Source organism: Apostichopus japonicus, chromosome 3 (assembly GCF_037975245.1).
Source record: "Apostichopus japonicus isolate 1M-3 chromosome 3, ASM3797524v1, whole genome shotgun sequence".
Taxonomy (NCBI): Eukaryota; Metazoa; Echinodermata; class Holothuroidea; order Aspidochirotida; family Stichopodidae; genus Apostichopus; species Apostichopus japonicus.
In genome coordinates, this window is record NC_092563.1 from 18734708 (window position 1) to 18760785 (window position 26078).

At 38.3% G+C, this 26078-nt stretch overlaps 2 protein-coding genes and 1 long non-coding RNA gene across 4 annotated transcripts in view; 1 reads left to right on the plus strand and 2 right to left on the minus strand.

Moving 5' to 3' along the window:
• LOC139965332 (Y+L amino acid transporter 2-like) overlaps positions 1-10753 on the plus strand; it is a 32850-nt gene extending 22097 nt beyond the window's left edge. Inside the window, exons 8-11 of the mRNA XM_071967579.1 lie at positions 1728-1824; positions 7657-7806; positions 8798-8975; positions 9405-10753. Coding sequence (XP_071823680.1) covers positions 1728-1824; positions 7657-7806; positions 8798-8975; positions 9405-9481 — 502 coding nt within the window. The 3' untranslated portion in view covers positions 9482-10753. The remainder of the gene's footprint in view (positions 1-1727; positions 1825-7656; positions 7807-8797; positions 8976-9404) is intronic.
• LOC139965340 (uncharacterized) overlaps positions 1-26078 on the minus strand; it is a 146409-nt gene that overhangs the window by 52866 nt on the left and 67465 nt on the right. The gene's annotated exons all lie outside the window — the stretch shown is intronic.
• On the minus strand, positions 11604-24903 carry LOC139965338 (2-Hydroxyacid oxidase 1-like). Of its 2 annotated transcripts, none has more exons than XM_071967588.1 (9): positions 24436-24903; positions 23617-23822; positions 22824-22975; positions 18130-18391; positions 17613-17791; positions 16704-16795; positions 15616-15777; positions 13046-13115; positions 11604-12585 (listed from the first exon to the last, which is right to left on the minus strand). In XM_071967588.1, the coding sequence occupies exons 2-9, from the start codon at positions 23757-23759 to the stop codon at positions 12512-12514; spliced, it is 1134 nt and encodes a 377-aa protein (XP_071823689.1). In that variant the 5' UTR covers positions 23760-23822; positions 24436-24903; the 3' UTR covers positions 11604-12511. The 2 variants fall into 2 exon arrangements, with proteins under 2 accessions (XP_071823689.1, XP_071823688.1); XM_071967587.1 differs by having other exon boundaries at positions 23617-23827.

The window sequence follows — 26078 nt, forward strand, 5'->3', positions numbered from 1 at the left end:
TGGAAATGAGCTTATGGGCATTCGTAGAACCTAAAACTCAAAACTGAAAACTCGAACATAATTGCATCGGCTTCAACGATCGGAAGCCTCACTTTGCGTGCAAAGTTATGTGTACTCTTTGTAGTACAGCGGTTCTATTGGACTTTTTCCGTCGTATTTAGTTCAGGTTGGATGTAGTTTCGTTGTGACCAGGCGCCGTTTATGAAACTTAACAGTTCGTCTAGTTCGATTTTTTACCATGACAAATGCGAAATAATTGTGTAAAACGGTCTTAGTTTGGCAGTGAGTTCACGAGCTTTTGTCTGGATCAGCTGTTGATCTCAATTTGTGTACTCTCTTCCACCAGTTTCAGCATAGCTAGGCCTTAAAAATAACGTTCGACTTTCGTCACGTTTATGATTATGGGAAAACTTGAACAAACCTGGCTAGGCCTGTAAGCAATTTTATGTTGTCCAGGCCCGCAACTGTTGGGTAGAATAGGGTTCGTTAACACAACAACGCGAAGAATACCAGTCAGAATACCAATACACTTAAGATGGCAAAACATCTCCTTAATTATTTCTAAAGGCATATTCCTATTGGCTATCAGTCATAATTCGCAAAGTATAGAACAATTTAAGGAGTTTTGGGACAAGTTTGCTGTTGTTGCTGTTAGGGTTTTTGGAAGATAGATGCTCTTACAACCTCATTGCGTAAAAGACCGCTTTGATTTAGGCAGTGTAATGGAGTAATAGCGATATTTTTCCCGCATCAATCTGCAGCTAAAAGACAGATAAATAATTGGGAAAATGTACCAAGTCGCTCTAATCGAGCAGCGGTTCAAAGTAGCAGTGAGGTACTGTATATGCTTAGGACTCCCGCACACCTAGTTACTATATAGTATATGCTTAGTAAAATAGAGGAGCCCTAATGTAACAGAAGCCAAGCTATCTTCGTAGGTATTTAACAGATGTTGTATTTTTAATTGTTTGAGACACTACAGTAGGCCTAGCTGCTTATTTATGATTCTGCGTCATGTTTTACTTTGTTCATCACTTACTTTTGGTGGAAAAAGGTTAAATTTCATACTGCACAGAAACATAATTTTCCAATGTGCAATTACGTAGCACCATGCATCTGCCTACTCTTTTGTTTCACAGAGAGTAATGATGTTGTAGATCCGTACTATGGAGACTTGAACAGCAATCATAGGCCTAGTGGCGAGTGAAATTTGGCGAGTAGATTTTTCGTCACGGTCGCCAAATAGCGAGTACTTTTAAAAATATTTGTCGAGGCCTGAAAACCTTGAAAACATAATTTCTCATGGTAGAAATCATGGATACTTGTCATACATGGTAGGCCTATATGGATTTGCCATATTGAGTACAAGAATCCTATTGCTTGTGAGGTCAAATCTCCTTTGAGGTCACCAGAGGTCAAACTCTGAAAAAACCTTTTCCATGATATCTAACGATGGAAATCGTGGATACCTCTAATACTTGGTGTGTTGATTCATAACATTGAGTACAAGACCACCCCTATTGTTTTTGTGGAGGTGTGTATAGCCACGTACAGTAGACTGACCTGTGTTTATAATGACATAGTGTAACTGTATCAAATTGTTGGTTCCGGCCATTTATATTGTAACAGCTATTTCTGGTTATACTAACAACCAGAATCCAAGTGCACTGAAGTCAACAAAACCTCAATGAATTTTGCATTCTAGTCTTTCTTACTTTCTTATGCAGAACTTTCTTCGTTGCTTCAAGAGAGGGTCAGTTACCAGACATTCTTGGTATGATACATGTGAACAGGAGAACACCGCTACCAGCGGCTGCATTTGCGGTGAGACTTTATCCGAGAATCAGAAATGTCTCGTCGTTTAAAATAAATTTAAAAGAATGTTTAAAGGATTGAAATCTTAAAGGAGTCATAAAGAATTGGAACAAAAATACTAAGAATAGAAGTGGAGGTAAAGTGATACCAAAAAGAGGGGGGGGGGGGGGGAATGGATAAAGAAAAGGCCTCGAAAACAGGGTAATTGTTATTGTTTTGAAAAACGGGCTACCACAATCTCAGGACAAATTGCCATTTTTTTGTGATATCAATGATCAAAACATAAAAAGGACAATTTATTATAGTCGTAATTTTTACGACAGGAAGTTTGAAAGTAACGACCAAATTCATTTTTTTTTTAAAACAAAACTCGAACCCTGGATGCAGGAAGTAATTATGCACCAATTTCACTTTCAAGATTTCCACTTTAAAACAATATTTACCGTCGGTTAAAGTGAATAGGGCACCTCTGACCGGCATTAACGAATATTATCTCGCCTTGATCATCGATTTCATAGAAATTTAGATCTCATAAGCCGATCAAGAAATCACATAAAGAAATCACATACCTTTCACATACCTTTCAATCACATACCTTTCAACCTTAACCACTTATCCTAATCTCTATATCCATGATCCCTAACCCTAAGAGGAACGCATATTGATATAACTCATTCTTCTCCTTTAAACACGCAATCATTTTAACATTAGACTGATACCTTACGGGGGTAAATCCACTTACTAGTTATCCCCTACGGGATTAAGGGTGCATGAATGTTTCTACAATTGGATGTTTATGATTACAATATTGGTATACTTTACTATACCCTGTTTATAGCTCCATGCTATACCAAAACATCAGTGAATGTATATGTCAGTTAACTCTTCAACTGTTAAAGCAAAGCTTAATTTGTACTCGGACTGCAGAGTAATACTGCAATGCTAGGCATTTACATTAGTCTGACCACGGAGCTATTGTACGGAATAGCTTCATGGTCTTACATTGGTCTCACCACAATACACGTACGAGTAATGAAATAACACTTTCACGTTTATTCAACAGGTTTCTTAAAGTCTCAATACCTGTTTGCTGATGACTTTCGGATAAAACAAACTTCCGAAGTAGATTGAATATTTCTTATTCCAAATACATTCTGACCCGGTGGGTTTAATGTAGAAAATCTGTCGCAATCGAAAGAAAGAAATTTATTTTCTGTTGCCCTTGTCTGTTACCGTAAAATCACTGCGACCGCACATTTCAACGTCTTGCATATTCATCGATCAGCTGTTCATAAATAGTCAACACATGCGGCCCGATCAAGATTTGAACGCACTCCTATTCGTATATCGTCCACTTTTTACAATTCCACGGAGCCTGAGAAACGTCTGAAATCATCTGTTTATTCATTGTAATGGAAAGAATTACACAATTTCGCAACATACATACAAGGACCGAGAGAATGATACCTTTCAAGAGAAGGGACCTAATACAGGCTAGCCACGAAAGTGAAAGTATAGGCCTATGATTAACGGTAGCCTAACGGTAAACAAAACAGATAAATTTGATTGGCGCGTGATCTGTTGGGCGGGGCTTGCAAATTATGATTGAAGTTTAATGAATCTACGAACTCGTTAAAAAATCTGGCGAATTTTATTCAGCTCAAACATTTTAACCACAGATAACTCAATAAAAATAATGAATATTGATATGAAAATTGCATAGAAAGTTGTAAATTTCACTAAGCTTTTAATGCAGCTGGCTGGATAGGTTGGTTTAAATTTGGCAAACAAGTACTGAGACCTTAAACAAACTTACAGTGTATATCAAATAAGTATTTTATGTGATTGTAATTATGTATTATAGCCTATTATGCATTCGCTTTCTGGTCACTTCGCCCGACAACCATTTCGCCCAACTGCCATTTCGCCCAACCAGCCGGGTCATTTCGCCCAACCAGCCTGGTCATTTCGCCCAACTAGCCTGGTCATTTCGCCCAACCAGCATGGTCATTTCCAGGCGCGTATCCAGGATTTTCTAACCCGGGGGCGCGAATTACTATCTAAGCGGAGCGCCACCATCGGTTGGCGCGCAGCGTACAAGAAAATTTCTGGTTTTGATACCCCCCAGATCACCGGAAATGGCACTTCTCGGGCTTGAAAATGACCAACCAGATGTACACTTTTACCTGAGAACCAAGTATTTCCCAATAGTTTTCTTTCCATCCATAACCTTTTTGAAGATTTTCACCAGTCACACATCATGTTCGACCTCATCGCATCTCCTGTGGATCATTGCTTTTGTAGGTGATCCTACGTCGCGGTCCACAATACCCGACAGCCCCACTTTTCAAGGTTTTTAGCCCATTATTTGTTGAGAATTTGAAAATTCAGATTTCTCGTGAATAAACTCACTTCAAAACATACCCATAATGTTGCAAAAAAAATGTCATCTATGGACAACCAATATAGAAAAACCTCCTTGAACCCCTAACAGACCGGTCAAAATTACACTAGTAGAGGGAAGTATGATGAAGAATGTTGGTCAGGAAATTTTCGAAAATTCAGACACACTAATTTATTGGTGTAGAAATATTAAAAACCTCTTATAACGGCTATTATTAAACTTGGTTGAAGGAAATGAAAAAAAATACCAGATATTTCCTTCAACCGAACAATACACATATAGGCGTAGGAGGCAGGGGCTCCTACTGAAAGAAAAATAAATTGCAATGATGTAGCTAAAGGAAATGAATAGTTTAAAAAATATCTCCTTGATAATTAAAATAAAGTTCTAAGCTTGGCCGACTAATTCGACATTACTAATGTAAAAGAGAATTTGACATAATTGGACCTCCATGCTTTTTCTCCATCTACATAAGACATTTCGTTGTTTACAGCATCCCGCGGTATACTGCGCAATTTCCACGAACCGTACGGTACACAATGACATGCGAGGTAATAACCGATGCTTACTTATATGATATTGATATTGACGTGTTAAACGCGCGCAGAGCGCGCGAAAAATTTAGGTTATATTTTTCGGGTAAAGTCGTTACAGTCCCCAAAATCAAATGGGTTACTATGACTACACACATCGACAGTTTTGAGGCTGTTCATCCTGGAACCTCGATTTTCATGCTCACTGATATATGATGTGATATCTACTGTGTGGTTTACAAATTCGAACAGGCGAGTAGCGAATACTTTGCCAAGGGAGGGGCGAAGCCTGTAGGTAAACTATCTAAGCGTAGCGCCACCACGAGTTGGCGCGAAGCGTACAAGAAAATTTTGGCCGAAAATGCCTCCCAGATCGCTGGATATGACACTTCCACTGCCTTGTAAGCTGCATCTAAGCATTTTCTATTTTGAATTTACTAGCGATATCATAAAAAAATATGCTTGGGGGACGGTCGCCCCCTTCCCGAAATGCGTCATGTTCTCCGACGACTCCGACCAGCCACAGTTGGTTTCATAGCACAATGGTTTAAGGCGTCCATACACACACGCGTTATGGTAGACCATATATAGTATATATATAGATACATTAGTGAGAGAGGAAAAATGGAAACGTCAAAAATGGAGTTGTCGGTGAAAGGGGTAGGGTGATGCGCCCGCCCCTTCTGACATCCTCGATCCGTCACTGGCTACCCTGTGTATATAATATGGATCAGCGCTGTAATGATGTCACTGTTCGTCTTTCTCTTCCCGGTGTCTTGGCATATTTATTCTACTCCCTCCCTCTTTTTTCTCCTCTTCTTTTTCTTTTCCCTTCCTTCCTCCTCCTCTTTTTCCCCTCTTTTTTCCTTTTTTTCTTCTCTTTTTTTCCTCTCCTCTTTTTCTTACCCGGGGGGGGGGCGCGCGCCCCCAACGCCCCCCTGGATACGCACCTGATTTCGCCCAACCTTGTTGGTCATTTCGCCCAACCGCTTTTTTTACTAATATTCAGTCAGAATAATATTACTTTTTCTATTTTACTAGTTCAAGTTGATTTATTTTGGGTTATGTTACTTCGTGGTAACTGGTAGGTAAATAAAGTGAGGTCCGCTTGATATCGATCGGAGTCTAAGCATGCAGTTATTTCGGGTATAAGATAATGGGAGGAAGCAGGACACTTCGCCCAACAACCATTTCGCCCAACTGCCATTTCGCCCAACCTTACCATTTCGCCCAACCAGCCTGGTCATTTCGCCCAACCAGCCTGGTCATTTCGCCCAACCAGCCTGGTCATTTCGCCCAACCAGTCTGGTCATTTCGCCCAACCAGTCTGGTCATTTCGCCCAACCTTGATTAAATATGATATTTCAAAAGAAAACGTTCGGGAATTGTTAACTTTACAGGATACGAACCGAATATTAAGGAAACTTGAGGATTGATCAGTGTGTTAGGGGTTAGGTTTGATAGTAAACGTTCGAATATTAAGGAACTTACTTGAAGTCCTTTACTTTGTATAACTTTAGTAAGGAAACGTTCGGGAATTTTTAACGTTACAGGATACGAACCAAATATTAAGGAATCTTGAGGATGGATCAGTGTTTTAGGGGTTAGGTTTGATAGGTTTCATATAGTAAACGTTACTTTTTCTATTCCACTAGTTCAATTTGATTTTGGGTTAGGTTACTTCGTAATAGGTAACTAAAAAAGTGAGGTCCGCTCGATATCGATCGGAGTCTGAGCAGTTATTTCGGGTATAATGTGAGGATTACACTACTTTAGGCGTTTACGCATAAAAAGGAAGTTATATTATTATACAAACACAGGGGAATAGGTCTTCATAAAAACCTATGACACCTAACCCCTAAAACACTGATCCATCCTACTGACTAACACTGATTCCCGAATGTTTCCTAATTAAATTGAAAAAAAAATATAAAGCCCGTCCGTAATACTGAATTACTATATTTAATCAATGTAACCACTTTATCAATGTAACCACATATGTAATCACATATGTAATCAATTTAACCACGACTTCAAGTTTCCTTAATATTCGGTTCGTATCCCGTAACGTTAACAATTCCCGAACGTTTACTGTCAAACCTAACCCCTAAAACACTGATCCATCCTCAAGTTTCCTTAATATTCGGTTCGTATCCAATAACGTTAACAATTTCCGAACGTTTCCTTACTAAAGTATCATATTTAATCAAGGTTGGGCGAAATGACCAGGCTGGTTGGGCGAAATGGCTTATGAAATGCCACGAGTACCACAATACAAGTACAAGTACCAGGATGTTCCTCCATGTTAAAGGCATTGAAGACTCGCCCCAAACAGCGTGCTGCCATCTTTAAAAGTTAACTTTCCGTTGCTCGCAAGTGAAGTTTTCCTCTTGTCGCTACAAAATGCAAACAGTAATGAAACGTGACACCTTGTTATCTTTTGCTGGACCTGAGATGTCCATCGCTGTAATGTGCGTACACTGTGCTGTGGGTATTGACCGCAGCTGTATTTACTGACTGAACATTATTGTCTAATTACCGACGGCAACAAGCTGTGTGTGTATTTTCTGGGATCGATGGTGGTGTCTAACACTTCTGTTACCCCTCATTCGAAACTAGGTCAGATTACCGGCATTATACGTTTCTTTCTTGGCGAGTCTTCACACCCTTTAAGAGTACGAGTACAAGGCTGTGAGTAGGAGTACATAATCCTGTACTACCGGCAGTTTCTATCCAAACAAATCGAGAAGTACCCGAATCCACACGTGTGTGTAAGTGTATTCATTCCACTATTATATAATACGAGTAGGACAACGGAATCACTACCAATCTGCACATTTTATTACTTTCGTCTTTGATGGAATTTAATCTTAACATTATTGTTTTTTCCTTTTTGCCTTGCAGCTTCCAATTTGCTTTATGATGCTAATTAGTGATGACGTCTTTGCTATGATTAATTACCTCAGCTTCAGCCGTTGGTTGTTTATCGCCACCACTGTTGCAACTGTGCCTTACTTCCGGTGGAAGTATCCCGACATTGAAAGACCTTTCAAGGCAAGTGTTCTGTTCTTTTTTTTAACTTCATATAGGCAGATCTTGATTTTATCATAGTTAAAGAAAAAGAAGATTTGAGTGCTAATTATAGTTCCATGTCAATTCCGGTTTTTAGATATTTAGCTTTCAAATATGCTTAATATCGGGAAAGCTTCTTAAAGTCTTAACATTTTTGATGCCGGTTTAAGAAAAAATGTAAATGTTAATTCATTGTTTCATGTATTTTAATAGCTCAACCAAACAGCGATCTTTTAACACCGTATGTACAACAGAGTACCCTTGGATAACATTCATTATTTTGTATTAAGTCTATGGTAGTTATGAAAGAATATTTCAAACTAACTTTCCGATCTTTCAGTTCGCATTATAATTCCGTGCTTCTGTTTTAATTCATGAGCGTTGGTGGATCAAGTGTTGTCGCTCGCGGATTGGATCAAACGTTTCACTGTGGCCCGCAAATTTGGGACAGGTCCTGCAGGCCACTGTACTTAATGGTCTCTTTTGTTTCGAGTGTCATCTCTCAAATTTAAATGTAGTAAAGACATACAACCTGGATTGCTAGTAGTGTTTCCATCTAGTCTACAACATATTAAAATTAATTTCATGCCTCAAGTCACCCTCAACTGATTTAGCATTGTAAATATCCATTAGATAATTATTTTTAATATCTTGAAGCCCCGTTACATGCCTCAAGGAATAAATAAAATAGTAAAGCAAATGGAATAAAATTCAAATATGAACTATCCAGTGTAAACAGCTAGAAAAACCCGGCAGTCATTGTTACTTGGAATATTTAACGAAAGAGCACTGGGATTCGAGAGTCAGGTCGGTTCCCTGGGATATTTACATATTTTATTGTGTTAATTATGTTAATTTATTTTATATTTTATTTATATATTTATTTATATTCTTGGTCTGATTGGATTTTTTTTTAAATCAGTTCAAAGTATACAGCTTTTACGATGCCTTTTTCTCTGTTCTCTCCATTCAGGTTCCTTTAATTCTGCCCATCTTATTCACGCTCTGCGCAGTCGTCTTGGTCATGACTTCCATAATTTCGGCTACTTTAGAGTTTGTTGTCGGTCTGGCGATAACACTTGCCGGTATACCGGTATATCTCGTTTGTGTATGGTGGGAGGATAAACCTAAAGGAATAACTACCGCAACAAGTGAGTCGATAATATGCTTTTCCCGGATTAAGAAACTTCGTGGTTTGGTGGAAGGGAGGGGGGAGGGGAGGGTCAACCTAAAAGTGTATTGATTCTTTGGAATCAATATGTATGGCGTGTGTGTATACATATAAATGTATAGGATATTGATGAATAGTTTTGAATGCAAAATAGAGACTGATAACGATTTTTTCGAAACATCCAAACAGATTAATATACCGCATTGATTCAATGGTTTATATCAGCTAACAATATTTTGTTAATAATCTCTTTTAGCAAGCAATTTGCAATTTCTAACCAAGTAGGTTTTTTTTTCCGGCTGTACTCGCCCGATTACCAATCTCTAGGCTGATATTGAAGTGTATGATGATTTTTTCGTTTCTCAATTAAGTATATATTTATTCATTTTCCTTGTCATTTTTCTTTCAGAATCGGTCACAAATTTCCTTCAGAAATTTTTCTTCGTCGTTCCTCAAGAAGTGAAGACTTACGAGAGTCTCCTGTAACTGCACGTGATCACTGAGGAGATGCAGGACTCGATTTTCCGCCTTCGTGTTTTTTTGTTTGTTTTTTTTTGCTTAGCGCGGATGGGGGGGGGGGGTAAAGGGGTGTCCAACCACCCTCCCCTCCTCCTTTTTCAACTCCACAAAAATTTTGGAGTAGTTTTGAGCACGAACTTGCGAGTATTATATTAACATTTGTTTCAATTGCATATATTTTGATATGGGAAGCTTTTAATACACTGATTGTAACTACCAGGCGCGGATCCAAAGGGTGTAGGGTTAAGGTAGTTATTAGTACAACCATGCGTGTAGACCTATAGGAATTGTAGACCTACTTTATAACCTAAATAGGCCTCAGAATGCACCATTTAACGTTTTAAGACCCCCTCCCCCATACATGAGCTTCGGCTTCAACGACTGGCCACGCCCCCTTTTATTTTTTGTCGAAGTCGACAGGAGACTATTCTATGCCACAGTGATTGTGCGCGCGGTGAAATTGTGACTAAAAAATGAAATTATTTACAAATGGTTGACCACGCTGTTATCAATTTTTTTGCATATTTTGCATTCCATATGTAAATGCAACACGTTTCCCCCGCCCCTCTCTTTTCTGTCTTATTGTTCTCTGTAAGTTAAAGCGAGCGATATGCAAAATATGTTGTATGTTCATGTCTGGATCGTGACTTATCTTTGGTGCTCGATTAGAACTGGAAATGACACGATAAAGACTAAACTGATTATTAAAATAACAAATACATACTGTTATATATACCCTAGTGAGATCAAATATCAGTTTAATAAGTGTGTGCATAGTTCTATGATACCATCTGATGTACTCCTTGTTGAACAGAGCTGGGATTCGTTTGAAGAGTAGTTCCGCACCTACCCCCTCACTTTCTCTTCAGCAAAATGACTAAACCCATAATAGGTGTGAATGTGATGCTTTTGTAATTTTCTCTTGCGGGAACGTCGCAGTTCTTTCTGTAGCATGTAGTTTGTTTATGTATATACTTTACATATGACTAATAGATACCGTTGGTATCCAGCAATGGCAATTGCAGCTGATATAACCCTGGCAGTTGAAAAAACAAAAATTGTAACTAGCTGGGCATCTCCAACAATCCTTTTTAGTTTGTTTTTTTGTTTTTGTTTTTCTATATGTTATGTTCGATAAAGCAACCATTACTTTAATTTGTTGATATCCTTTTTGAGTTTTTTTTCGCAGTATCAAGTAACCATGCAGGTTTATCTTCAATAAAATCTTTGCTGCCTTAACTGAGATATGGTACCTTGTCTTTTCTATTCCTTCATTCCCTAATCCATCATATCTTCATCAGATGGATGTGATCCAATTTAATTTTATCAACATGTGCTCTGTACCTCGAGAGCGAGACGTATTTTGGCTCCTGGGCTCGAGACCCGGCCACCGCAGTTTGCTTTTGCCGCTCTCTTATACGGTATTAGGAACTTTTAGTATTAGAAACGAACATACAAATATATCCACATCTGCCGTGGTGCAGTTGGTTGTGCTCTGTACCTCGAGAGCGAGACGTATTTTGGCTCCTGGGCTCGAGACCCGGCCACCGCAGTTTGCTTTTGCCGCTCTCTTATACGGTATTAGGAACTTTAAGTATTAGAAACGAACATACAAATATATCCACATCTGCCGTGGTGCAGTTGGTTGTGCTCTGTACCTCGAGAGCGAGATGTATTTTGGCTCCTGGGCTCGAGACCCGGCCACCGCAGTTTGCTTTTGCCGCTCTCTTATACGGTATTAGGAACTTTAAGTATTATAAATTAACATACATATATATCAACATCTGCCGTGGTGCAGTTGGTTGTGCTCTGTACCTCGAGAGCGAGATGTATTTTGGCTCCTGGGCTCGAGACCCGGCCACCGCAGTTTGCTTTTGCCGCTCTCTTATACGGTATTAGGAACTTTAAGTATTAGAAACGAACATACATATATATCAACATCTGCCGTGGTGCAGTTGGTTGTTCTCTGTCTAAATATTGTTTCCGACGACTGTCACGCAGACTTAAGCCGATTAATGTAATAAAACCGATGGACCATGGCGCTGGGAAGTCAGTATTTTAGTGGCTGAATGAATGAACCCTAAGTCGATGAAGCTTCATATACAAATTTATTTAAAATGATAATTATATTAAATCATATATAGACAATGAGATATGCTTAACCTGTACTGTTGAAAGAATAGTCCAGACCAAAATAAGAAATGCAGACAAAACACCATGCAAGGACGAAAAGTGAACCCAATTTTCAAATTCCCATCTCTACAGCTATTCATTTTTTTGTATATGTTTATCTAAATTTGATTCGTCAAATAAAAAAATTAACTGAAAAAAATGAATCATCCAATTATAAAGAATACATTGGTTATTGTAGATAAAATGTGAACGATACATTAATGATCGTCAAAGATCGTAACTAAAAATTTACAAACTCGCAACCTTGTTAATGGTACTGTTTAGTTTATAGTATTCATTCCCATAGGCGTAGTATGGATTTTTTTTTTGGGGGGGGGGGGGCTGTATCGACTTGCCCGAAGAATAAAACCATTTTTTTCAACATCTTAATGTGCATGCGCATATCATATAGGCATGCATCGGTTATTACATCGCATGCCAATAACATACAATCATTTGCCATGTTATTACCCTCCCATATTGGTTAGAATTATTGGGGAAGTCGTAACAATAAGAATGATAATAATAATATAAGTTTAACCATTGCAAAACATGCACATTGCATATTGTTTTTCTTTCAGTATATATGTGCACAAAAAAGGCTCAGCATGTTGCCCGAATTTTCACAAAATTTTGGGAATGGGGGGGGGGTGGCCGCAGCCCCCCCCCCGCCTCCTGCACCTTGTTCGTTCAGGTCAATGCGACGAGAAACGTAAACAAGTTGATTAGTAAACCTGTTTCTTTTCGGAGGTGGAGAGAGGGCGGCGGTGCGGAGTCGGTGGCGGTACAATGTCCATCGCATGAAAGATACACCATCCGACGTCGTCACAACTTAGCTGCGAGGTAGTCGCTTTCATTAATCACGTGATTCTTGGTGATAGAGTTGATGTCAGGACACCCTACAGAAGTGGTAGATATAAAAGGACTATAAAAGTTTCTACTTGCGAAAAAAACATAATTATTAATGTTTGACATTAAAAGATGCTGAAATTTCAATTGAATTACACGTATTAAAGATAAGAATTACATGGAAATTCTTTTACTAAATTAATAAAAGAGAATATATTTCGGACTATTTACATATCATTAAATCGATCGTAACACAGGTCTTTGCCATTGGTTTTATTCGTTTTGTAATTAAATGAAATAACCAATGGACGGTCATTATACCTTAATGATTCTGAACTAAGATTCTAATCTTATGCATGTTTGATTGGTGTCTAGCAAGAACCCTTTTCTCTCATTTAACACCTAGAGACAGGAAATAAATCACGTCACTGAGTTAAGAATCTGCGTCTTTTAGTGATGTCTCGCTCTACTCGTCCATTCTAATATAGGTAACTTATAATACTTTCTCACCACTCAACATCATACAAAGTCGAAGTTCTTCTTTAATTATATCCAGAACATCACGGACTCCGTCAGATCCCTGGAAAAAAGATTCGGAAACTCGAAGACATAACATAATCACATGTATAACCCTGATGTCAGTATATTGAAGGTAACATGAAATTTGCACTAGTTGTAGGTTTCAAGACTAAATCTTACAGAAAAAGTAGTTTTCTCCCTCCATGCAGATAAACTCTAGAAGCTAATCATTGCCCCGTATATACAGACTTGGCTAGAAAGCTATAAACGGGCGTAGAGAGATGCAACTCCGGGCAAAGTGGCGGCACACAGACGTTAACATGGGGTGGGGGGGGGGGTAAAACCCGTGCAGTGAACAATTAAACGATTTCTTATTTTGGTTCTATATATGATGGTGAATTAATCGAAGTTTTCTTTCATATAAGCTAAGCCCCATAATATCATAAATGTAAATGCCAGCCTATACTTACTCGTAAAGCTAAGCCCCATAATATCATAATTGTAAATGACAGCCTTTACTTACTCGTACAGCCAAGCCCCATAATATCATAAATGTAAATGACAGCCTATACTTACTCGTACAGCCAAGCCCCATAATGTCATAACTATAAATGACAGCCTATATTTACTCGTACAGCTAAGCCCCATAATATCATAACTATAAATGACAGTCTGTACTTACTCGTACAGCTAAGCCCCATAATATCATAAATATAAATGACAGCCTATACTTACTCGTACAGCTAAGCCCCATAATATCATAAATATAAATGACAGTCTGTACTTACTCGTACAGCTAAGCCCCATAATATCATAAATATAAATGACAGCCTATACTTACTCGTACAGCTAAGCCCTATAATATCATAATATACATGACAGTCTGTAGGCCTACTTACTCGTACAGTTAAGCCCCATAATATCATAAATATTAATGACAGCCTATACTTACTCGTACAGCTAAGCCCCATAATATCATAACTATAAATGTCAGTCTGTACTTACTCGTACAGCTAAGCCCCATAATATCATAAATATTAATGACAGCCTATACTTACTCGTACAGCTAAGCCCCATAATATCATAACTATAAATGACAGCCTATACTTACTCGTACAGCTAAGCCCCATAATATCATAAATATAAATGACAGTCTTTACTTACTCGTACAGCTAAGCCCCATAATATCATAAATATAAATGACAGCCTATACTTACTCGTACAGCTAAGCCCCATAATATCATAAATATAAATGACAGTCTGTAGGCCTACTTACTCGTACAGTTAAGCCCCATAATATCATAAATATAAATGACAGCCTATACTTACTCGTACAGCCAAGCCCCATTATATCATAAATGTAAATGACAGCCTATACTTACTCGTACAGCCAAGCCCCATAATATCATAAATGTAAATGACAGCCTATACTTACTCGTACAGCTAAGCCCCATAATATCATAAATGTAAATGACAGCCTATACTTACTCGTACAGCTAAGCCCCATAATATCATAAATATAAATGACAGCCTATACTTACTCGTACAGCCAAGCCCCATAATATCATAAATGTAAATGACAGTCTGTACTTACTCGTACAGCTAAGCCCCATAATATCATAACTATAAATGACAGCCTATACTTACTCGTACAGCTAAGCCCCATAATATCATAAATGTAAATGACAGTCTGTACTTACTCGTACAGCTAAGCCCCATAATATCATAAATATAAATGACAGCCTATACTTACTCGTACAGCTAAGCCCCATAATATCATAATATAAATGACAGTCTGTAGGCCTACTTACTCGTACAGTTAAGCCCCATAATATCATAAATATAAATGACAGCCTATACTTACTCGTACAGCTAAGCCCCATAATATCATAAATGTAAATGACAGCCTATATACTTACTCGTACAGCTAAGCCCCATAATATCATAAATGTAAATGACAGCCTATACTTACTCGTACAGCCAAGCCCCATAATATCATAAATGTAAATGACAGCCTATACTTACTCGTACAGCCAAGCCCCATAATATCATAAATGTGAATGACAACCTATATTTACTCGTACAGCTAAGCCCCATAATATCATAACTATAAATGACAGTCTGTACTTACTCGTACAGCTAAGCCCCATAATATCATAAATATAAATGACAGCCTATACTTACTCGTACAGCTAAGCCCCATAATATCATAACTATAAATGACAGCCTATACTTACTCGTACGGCTAAGCCCCATAATATCATAAATATAAATGACAGCCTATACTTACTCGTACAGCTAAGCCCCATAATATCATAATATAAATGATCAGTCTGTAGGCCTACCTACTCGTACAGTTAAGCCCCATAATATCATAAATATAAATGACAGCCTATACTTACTCGTACAGCTAAGCCCCATAATATCATAAATGTAAATGACAGCCTTTACCTACTCGTACAGCTAAGCCCCATAATATCATAAATGTAAATGACAGCCTATACCTACTCGTACAGCTAAGCCTCATAATATCATAACTATAAATGACAGCCTATACTTACTCGTACAGCCAAGCCCCATAATATCGGTCGTCCTAAGAATACAGCTCTAGCTCCCAGTGCTAATGCCTTGAATACGTCAGAACCAGAACGAAACCCAGAGTCAATATAGATTTCGGCATTTGTTCCCTTTAACGCATCAACTACTTCCGTTAGGACATCAAGCTGGTCAATGAATCAGAAAAAAATGTAAATTTCAAGAAGTACTGAAAACAACACCGTTAATTAAAAGATGACAAACTTGAGTTTAGATATCGTGACAGTTCTTAAACTATCATATGTTATTCGTCCAGGTTGTACTTTTCATAACACTTTTAATGTTGGAGCAATTACCCTTTAAATATAGTTAATTGAAGTTAGCTTAACTATATTTAGTCTAAAACGTACAGACCATTTTGGTCTGTATCGACCAAAACTGTATCAAAACCCTCAAAATCGACCAAAACCCTCCGATTTTGGTCGGTTCATCAGATGCAACACAAGACTCATGACGGAAAAATAAAGAGTTTTATGACCTCAAATGATGCATGTTTACAATGCATAACAGGTTTGGTTAGGACTAAATGGTGTCGAATGGCATCTAAAAGTGCTGTATTGTTTATATGAAATTAAAGAATGGATTGATATTATAGTCTGACAAAAAAAAAGTCATCCGGTAATGGCTAAAATGATATTCGTGATAATTTCATTTCATGATTGAATATTCCTATACAAGGGCGTAGGAACCGGGGGGCTGGGGGGCGCCAGCCCCCCAGTGAAAAATATGGGGCGGAAATATCATTCCGCCCCCCCCCCCGCTCAGCAAGTCAGAAAACCCCTTTTTCATTTCCAAATCAGAAAAAAATCTCATTTGGAGCACTAAATTGCATCTAAGGCCAGGTGAAAATTCAAAATTATTTACAAAATGGAGTGGGTGTTGAAGTGTGCTATATTGCACCAAATTGCATCTGAGGCCACCTGGAAATGCAAAAATAATCCAAAGGGGAGGGGGACACCCCCTCCCCTTAGACCCTCCCCCAGGCCGGCCATCAGTCTTCGGCCCCCCACTCAAAAGTACCTTCCTACGCCACTGTTCCTATATATATACTAACAGTTGACGGAGAAAAGTCCAACTGTCGACCACCATGGTTAGATATCCACACAGCGTCTGCACCATGTTCTACCGCTTCTCGGGCTGCCTTCCCTGCAGTAGTAAAACCATTAGATCATAATTACTTGGGGGACTCACGGTATGTCAAGTAGTTCAAAGGGTTCAATAGAGATTGTAAAAAGGAACACATTTGTTCAATTTGCACCTGCAACAAAGGGGCGGATTGGCCTACCGGGACCGGTGTCCCAATGGACCCGTGGAGCTGATGCGTTCGCCAGGTTGAAATGCCATGTTCCTATATATTCGTTGTAAAATGCGTTAGTTTCATCAGAAAGACGCTAAATGTGGCTGTTGGATTAACGTCTTCCGCCGCCGGTTCGATCATTGAGCCGGTATAGTAATTAATAACCCAGTCTTTTCCCTTAACCTTGATATTGCGTGTTCCGTTGTCTTACATTTTAAGTACAATATAAATATATTGAGTCGTATTGACTTTATTCAGTTAGGTATATGTTTGCACAACGAGTAGTGTATTACATTATTACAATGATGGAAGCTTTCATCATTTTGAGTTGAATTTTCTGGATTGTGCACCACATTTGACAAGATGTCGTCGACAAAAATCTCTGAGATCTAGAATTGAGTAAATTTCATTTCGCTGAAGGAAAGGATACAAATCATGTTAGGCAAAAATGATATATCTGTATCATTAATGTAGCCAATGGAGGGACATTTAAGGGCAACTAAATAGATTGAGTATTTCGCTTGATTACTATCTCAAAATTGGGTTTTTAAAATGCGAAATTTTGATATGAAAAAAAAGGCAAACTTTCGTGATACTACTTGGGAAAAAATGTAATTTCATTCAATCTTAGATTTGCTGCTTTTCCTGTCCTAAAAATGATCGTACCTGTTAATATTCCCTTAGTAATAACGGGTAACTCGGAAGTGTCTTTGATCCAGCGGATGAAATCTAACCCTACAGGAGTAGCACCATGTGCCATGTTCATGAAATATTCTAAGAACGCTGCCGGGCCTTCTTCCTCAGCCCTTCTGGAGGATTCTTCATTTTGCATATAATTAATCGGTCTGCAAAAGACCAAATAGAAGAATAAAACCTAAGAAAGAATGCATAAGAAAGGTAAAACCCCTTGGCCCGACCGGCTGGCTTTTATGCATAACCAGCAGCTTCAATGAAAGCGGCATGAATGGGTTTATGTAAACAATGTCTTCCCGCCTTGAGAAACGTCTTGTGTGTGTTCGTATGTCAGGGATGACCTAATTGATAAGAAACACGGCAATTAATATGAATTGGAATAGATTTTTTTAATTTTTTTTTATTTTGTCATCAGTCCTAATAAATACCTATACTGTCAGTTGTCTGAATTTAAACGGCGTTCCATAATAATATACGGTCATCAACTTACAGCATCTCAGAATTTATCCTTTCTAACATTGACGGTCCAAACTGCTTCCTCCTTTTACTTATCACGGAGCAATCCACTGAGAGCACTATTGCCTTGAATCCTTGTCTTTTAGCTTCTCGGAGCATCAGCTCTTGCAACCTCTTATTTCCTAAACAATAACACTGCATGAAGAAGAGGCCGTCGGGAAATGATGACGTCACTTCTTCGGTTCTGACTGTTGCTACAGAACTAAGATTCATAACCACGCCTGCGCTTGTAACACCTGCAATGAAAGATTGTAACACCTGTAATGAAAGATTGTAACACCTGTAATGAAAGATTGTAACACCTGTAATGAAAGATTGTAACACCTGTAATGAAAGATTGTAACACCTGTAATGAAAGATTGCAACACCTGTAATGAAAGATTGTAACACCTGTAATGAAAGATTGTAACACCTGTAATGAAAGATTGAAACACAATCTTTCTGTACATTTCGTCCCCGTTTTCGCGTAGTGGCGAATGTGCACTTTTGGCGAAATTGAGTTAAATATTGTTCTTACCTATTTCGAGGGTGAAGAATCGGTTGAGCAGGGTTAGAAGTTTTAAAACTGTCTATTTTATTCTTTTTTTCTGACTCATTTCTGACGCATGTCCACCTAAGGCCCACTCTCGTTTTTACATACTGACGAATACTTTAGTCATCAGTACAACCACTCAGTAACACAATTTGTCTAAGGTCCATACATCTAACTGCCATTTGAAAACACCCAGTATTATGGGAAGTTAATATTTTTATTATTTCCACCTTTAATTGCTTAATGCAGCATTTCATACACGATAGCATAACTCGTGAAAACAGAATGGCCAGTGGGTCAACAATAATATACCTGAATAGTAGCCTATAGTGTTATGATTGCAGTACATTCGATTCTTGTATCTGTTGCGCGAGTAGCTAGTGACAGTAGACTGGAGTAACGCTATTTATCTCTACTGAATCGGTGTAGCAGTGTCGATACATTTAATTAGAGCTGTGTGTAAATGAGGAAACAGGTGGTGTAAGTCACTGACGGACATTGATGACAATGGGTGTAACTCGTATAAAAATGATGAATAAATCACTCAAAGTTTAATTGTGACCGCGAAGACTACAAAACCTAGACCAAGGTTAACTAATTTAAGCCTTTCTTGGAGTTAGCCTAACCATACCTCAGGATTGAAGGGAAGGAATCCCAAACCATCACAATGAACGTATATCACCAAGATCCTTGTGATGAACTTTTCGCTAAAATATATAAGTCCATTATCTTGCTCAGTACGGGAGTAAATTGGTTTTAAAAGTCGTGGCATGTAGCTATTTTTGGCCAATGTGTAATGTCATTGTGCCACTTGGGATGATGGGGGGGGGGGGGCGATATAATGTAATATATTTGTTTCCTGTCTCCTTTTCAATGTGAATGTAAACAGTTCAATAAACAAATACCAGTATTACGACAAATTAAAACATGCAAACGCCACCTCATTTCCACTTAAGACTTCCTCCGTTCTTCAATTTCATATTTAAAGAAACGTTAAAAGTGTAACATCTCCCTAAAGAAGTACGGTTTCTCTTAGCTGTTGGCGGCTTTGCTCATCACGAGCATTACTCTAGCCTAACTCAAAACTACCTTTATCTGGCTTAGTAATACCTAGTGACATATTTGAAGTTCACATACTTTTACATGAAACTTTTCTTCCACAGGCTAAGAAGTTCAGGATCATAGGGGAAGTTATACCAAACCTTTTAGAAAAATAAACCAAGTCAGAATATGGACATACAAGCCAAATGAACATCACCAAACTGATACACCCTCAGCCCTGGTTTCCATACATTGGGATTGTTAACCCATAAGGTTGCTTGACATAAGAAAGTAGAAGGCACTTGCTGTTCCAGAACGGAAGTTGCAAGCCACTCGCAGAATCCATATCCATATCAAACGTTTGATTAATCCATGATAGTGTGTCTCATTAGGATTGTAAGGAAAGAATTATAACAAAGGCGGGGTCTTTTTCTTGACTCTTCAAGTGCGTTTAATGCTGTCTTGCCAAATCAATAAATGAAGGATCTGTTACGAATTATCAAAGAAACATGTCTTTTCATTGGCTGACACAATTTCTTCAAGGATGGTCCAGACAAGTAAAGTTGGATAAAGGGTTATCGGAAATATCGGAAATAAAGGTTGGTGTGCCTTGGGGGTGGGGGTCCATTATATGCAATATTATTTACTATATATACTGATGAAATTAGGTCAAACTCACACATTTCTATAACAAAATATGCCGATGATACTGCTGTATCATGCACAAGTCCTAAGAGCTCTGTTGAAACTGACCAATGAAATTTTCAGTGTTCTGTAAATGACATAGTTCAAACATGTGACCGCAAGACTTTATTGCGTAACCCCAAAAATAAAGGAAATTTGTTTTTGAAAATAAAACCATAAAACATGAAGGTCTCATTCTATCAAGATCGCAACGTATTATTATTTAGGGAGCTGAGGTGGCTAGAACCTCCAAAACTGAGTACTGGGAGTATACATCGACAGTTTGACCTTTTCTTGCAAAGCATCAAGGTATTAAAAAAAGTATATTACAAAGTATCTAGTGTGGCTTAGGTGTGTCTTTCTTTAACCAAAATGCTAAGGAAAATGTTTTCAATACTATTATTCAACCTGGCACATGTGATCGATACAGTGCCTGTCTGGTACCATTTTATATTGCAGAAAAGCAAAGAAAGAAGAATGAAGTTTCCTAAATACACATCGGCTATATTTAATTTAGATTGCCATATACTTTTTGAAAAAGTAAATGCTGCTGCAAGACCTGAGTTTACAAGAATGGCTAATAGGATTTACGGTGATCAGAAGCACCCTTTGTATACTGTAATAAAAGTCTCCTGCACAAATCGAACAGAAATCTAAGCAATCCCCACAAAATACCAAACGTAAGTTTACAGAAACTCATTTATTTACCGTGCTGCTTTATACATTCCATTCGAGCACTTAGAATGTTTGTTATAGTCTGTTTGCTATATCGTTTTATGTAATAACTTTTGTATTAGTAGATGTATTTTATATGATATCCTATCATCTTGACATTTTCTCCCCTGTTATATTAGTTATTCTTGGACTGTTCGGTATCCTATCATCTTAAAAAAAAAACTTTTATATGAGTTATTCTTCTTGTTGAGGTATTATATGACTCCTCTCTATAAATTTTATATGTATACTGGAAGGAAATAAAAAGAAGGAACAACATACTATAGTACAACTTGGAAACACTTGAACAATGGCACAGTTGTTTCCTTCTTTAAATCTGAGGATTCACACGAGGTTGGGTTGGATACTACGAATGTGCCTGTGAGCGTAAGAAATTGTTTATATGTATACTGGAAGGAAATAAAAAGAAGGAACAACATACTATAGTACAACTTGGAAACACTTGAACAATGGCACATTTGTTTTCCTTCTTTAAATCTGAGGATTCACAGGAGGTTGGGTTGGATATTATGAATGTGCCTGTGAGCGTAAAAAAAAATTCACATTTCGTTTAAGGGGATAGTAGGCCTACAGTGGAAAAGCTTCCCAAAGCGTTTGAAAGATACTTAGAAACTATTGTCAGAGACATTTCACGTAATACACTAACTTGAAAATGAAGAATTGCACACAATTTTCCGTAGTCTGTAAGCTTTATAAGAGTTCCGAATTAACAGATTACGCCACTGGAACTATTATTTTTGCAACTGCATGTGTTCAAATTTCATCATATCCCTTCCCCTTCCTCTCCCCATGTGACAGTGAACATTCACGGTGTACCCTAGCTACTACACACAAAAGTGACGAATACAAATCAGTGACAGGACGAAACTTCAAAATTTAGTTCTAGCATAGTGACGAATGTTTGACGAATGTGTAAAATTAATTGAAAATGACATGACATAACGACGAACATGTTTACACTAAAATTACTACTTTGTAAGAAATTTTTCGATCAGCAACAAATATGAGAACTCAAAGTTCTATTTGTTATATTTAAAATATTGACAACTTTCGGTACAAAAGATCCTTTTTTAATAACGCTATCTTAAAAGTCAAAATGTGAAAATGTTTAGAGCGCGTTTTCTCAAAACTCACATTTTGAACATTCGTCACTACGCCAGAAAGGGGACGATTTGATTACTTTTTAGTGCAACTACACTGAAGACTCACTTTGCCACAGTAGCGTGCGGACATCGACCCCTCCCCCCCCCCCCTCCCCGCAACCTCCAATCGTCATCTGGTGGAAATGGTTTCTGTATAATAAATGATGGACTGAGAGGAGGTCATGCGGCTACAGCCCCGTTGCCCAGGGGTCAAGGAGGGCCTGAGGGAGTATACGTTTTAAAGAATAACGGACCGTCGTTCTCATAATACACATGTACAAAAGCGACAATGAAGACTTTAAAAAATGAGGCCCGTTGAGACCAGTCCCAGGACTCGAAGACAAAAAAACTTTGAAGCATGATATTAGAGTACATGTACAGAGTGTCCCTATAGAATTAATTAAGCTTCCAACAGGCTGTGTTATTATAAAGTACACTCAATGCTCAGTAGCGTGTAATAATTCAGCACCCCCAGATTGACAGACCGAACCTTAGGTTTACAACATTTTCAAATTATATCCATTAGATACTTACCTTTGGCAGTCTCGACTTCGCCTTTGAGATTTGCGAATCGATGCCAAGCTGAAGGTGCAACACAAACGGGGAAAGTAATGGAATGGCCGAGAATTGAGGAAGTCATATCTACGTGAGAAATACCTCTCATGATTCGCGGTCGAATACGATACCTTGTAAAGATAAAATAACATAAAGAAACATCACATAAGATAACCATATCAACGAAATTTACACTAATAAATGCAAATATTCTCAGTTCAATTTGTAGCTGTATTCCTTATATATTTAAGTTTGGAGAAGTCACCCTTTATATATCTGAGGTTCATCAATTCAAGTGGCTGAAATGCTTAGTCTAACAATTAGGTCAGTTCCTCACAAGCGGGATCCAAGCCTCGAACCTCATATTCTCCACAATGGCATCTTTACAAGGCATTGGAAATATATCAAAGACGAACGGTAGTGCATGTCATCCAAAAGTATTCTAGTTTTTATAGTTGAAAATAACATGCTTTGCGCATATATTTCTATAATTATTGAGATTTTTAAGCCGATATTCAAGTCTACACTATACGCTATGCTTAAATCTATGCATTTGCTCCACTGTGGTAGAGGTCAGTGATTTGCTCCTTCAATTTAAGACTAAATTGACGGATAGCCCCGGCTCCTCAGTCCATTGGGTAATACATTGTTATGGCATAGCCTATACACGTTATCGTCTCGTTTCCCTTGTACACAATTCCTTGTGTACTGTACGATATTTGCAATTACTTTGTTTGCTTGCTAAAGTCCAACAGGTTGTGGGTAATTTTACCTTGTAGAAGAAAATCTGTTTTCCTTTAATGTTTCTTCTCCGTCAGATCCAGAATTGTAGAAGGCAATCGCATCTCCACCCATTACTTTTAATGCTTCTTCCTCGTAATCAGCAATCGACACCGCTTGGAATCTTGTCGACATTTTATACGACCTTAGAACGGGTGAGATTGGGCGGCAGAAGTGTTGCTATAGTTACAGACAGTCCTATACTGGAAGAGAAAGAACGCGATCAAAAAGATGACACATGTGTATGCTAAAGGAGAGTGACATCATGATATCATTGTGGAGGGGGAGGGGGGGGGTTGCGGAAGAATGAAACACTTTCCAAGGGAGGGGGGAGGCCGACGGAGTTATGGGACTTGGTGCCGCATGCGCCACACGAGCGTGGAGTGTGCGAAGCCAAACCGGCATGGGTTAAAGGGCCCGTGAAAGGGTTCCTGTTCGGGGTTCAGTCACTCAAGTCGATAAAGCTTCTTGAACCTTTGCGAATTTCTACGACTTGGAAAGAATATTAGCTTCAAATCGGAAAAAAAAAACGTTGGTGTATATTATCATAGCTCCGTATACATATATAGTAGGCCTAAAGTAAAAAAAAATTATCTGATATACATATATAAACTTAAATTAAATAGAAAAACTCGTTTATACGACCTTTTTCGGCAGTTGATTGAAACCAATTTCATGGAATGTTACTTCTCTCTAGTTGGAATGATGACAAGTAATGTAGTATTGTAATTTTTATTGATATGCCCAATTATAATTGTATTCTACCCGAGTCCGAAGACTATTCAAAGTTCAAAGAGATAAGGAGACTTACCAGAGAGGTTATTAAAAGGACAAGTTGTAACAAAATTAAAACGAACAATCGCTAGTTTGTGATGGAAAGTCAGTTTCGCCTGGCGAAACTTAGCGTCACTGTTGCACTGTTATACCATCAGTTTTTCGTAGTTGCCAATGCAGGAGAACAGAATCGATGGACGTGTTCAACACGTATAGCCTACTGTATATCTCCACTCTCTAAACCAATCGGTCAATCTGCTCGACGAAAACAGGTTCTGGTTTCAAACGAACAAAAGTCAGTTTAATCTGAACTTACTGAACCGTATACCATCTTTACTGCAGTGATAGACGGCGTAGACAGGCCTATATAGAAATATATAGATGACACACTTTAGCATATAGTAGGCCCATATGTAATTACATTGCATTCACATCGATGCAAGCAAATAACTTGAAAGCAAGTTGTTTTATTTTCTGTGGCATCTGAAACAAATTTACCTTCTACCCGCATATAGTCAGTAAATATATATGCCTGTACGTATGTGTACGTGTACTATATATTTGTCCTCCTGATAACTTCCTATATGTGAAGATATCGTCGACCTATGGCTCGCCGTTAAATTTCCCGACGTCATGTTGACCTTTGCTTATAAAACGCTTTCTGGTCACTTCGCCCAACAACCATTTCGCTCAACTGCCATTTCGCCCAACTAGCATGGTCATTTCGCCCAACCAGCATGGTCATTTCGCCCAACCTTGCTGGTCATTTCGACCAACATTGTTTAAATATTATACTTCAATATTGGTCAAATTAATAAGGAGAGGTTCTGGAATTGTTAACGTTACGGGATACGAACCGAATATTAAGGAAACTAGAAGTCGTGGTTACAGTCGGTAGGATGGATCAGTGTTATATGGGTTAGGTTTGATAGTTTTTTTTATGGAGACCGATTCCCCTTTGTTTGTATAACATTAGTATGGAAACGTTCGGGAATTGATTACATATGTGATTAAGGATGGATAAAAGCTCTGCCCTCGTCACATTTGGGCACAGTAAAATCTGTTCCGAACTAGTGAAACTAGTGAAATAGAAAAAAGTGATATTAACAAGGTTGGGCGAAATGGTAAGGTTGGGCGAAATGGTAAGGTTGGGCGAAGTGGCAGTTGGGCGAAATGGTTGGTTGGGCGAAGTGACCAGCTTCCTATAAAACAGCTGTACTTTGACCGCACTATACATCTCGTGTGTGCTGGGCAGTACCGTGTATAACTGAGTACACACACGCACATATTGTATGGAGCATAATTATATATGAAGGATGTTTCTTTCTGTCACATATTAGCCACGTATAGTCGCATCAAAGAATTATGAAATTAGGCAAAAACATCAAATAAAAAACAAACAAACGCAGCAACATATTCGATTCAGTTAACTTTTGCCACATGTTGTTGGTTTTGTTTGGTTTTATCGATAAATAAAGACCGTATCAGTTGGGGAGCAGTCATATTATTACAAACTCCGTTATTTATATTCGATGGATATCCAGTTTTGAGTAAATTATTACAAGACTTGCGTCGGGGGTGGGTAAAAGTTTCAAGTGTGCGCGATATACAACTTACTCCCCGTCCACCCGTCCTCTTTCGTGTTCTTGTATACATGTACTGTGTCCCCTAAATCGATAT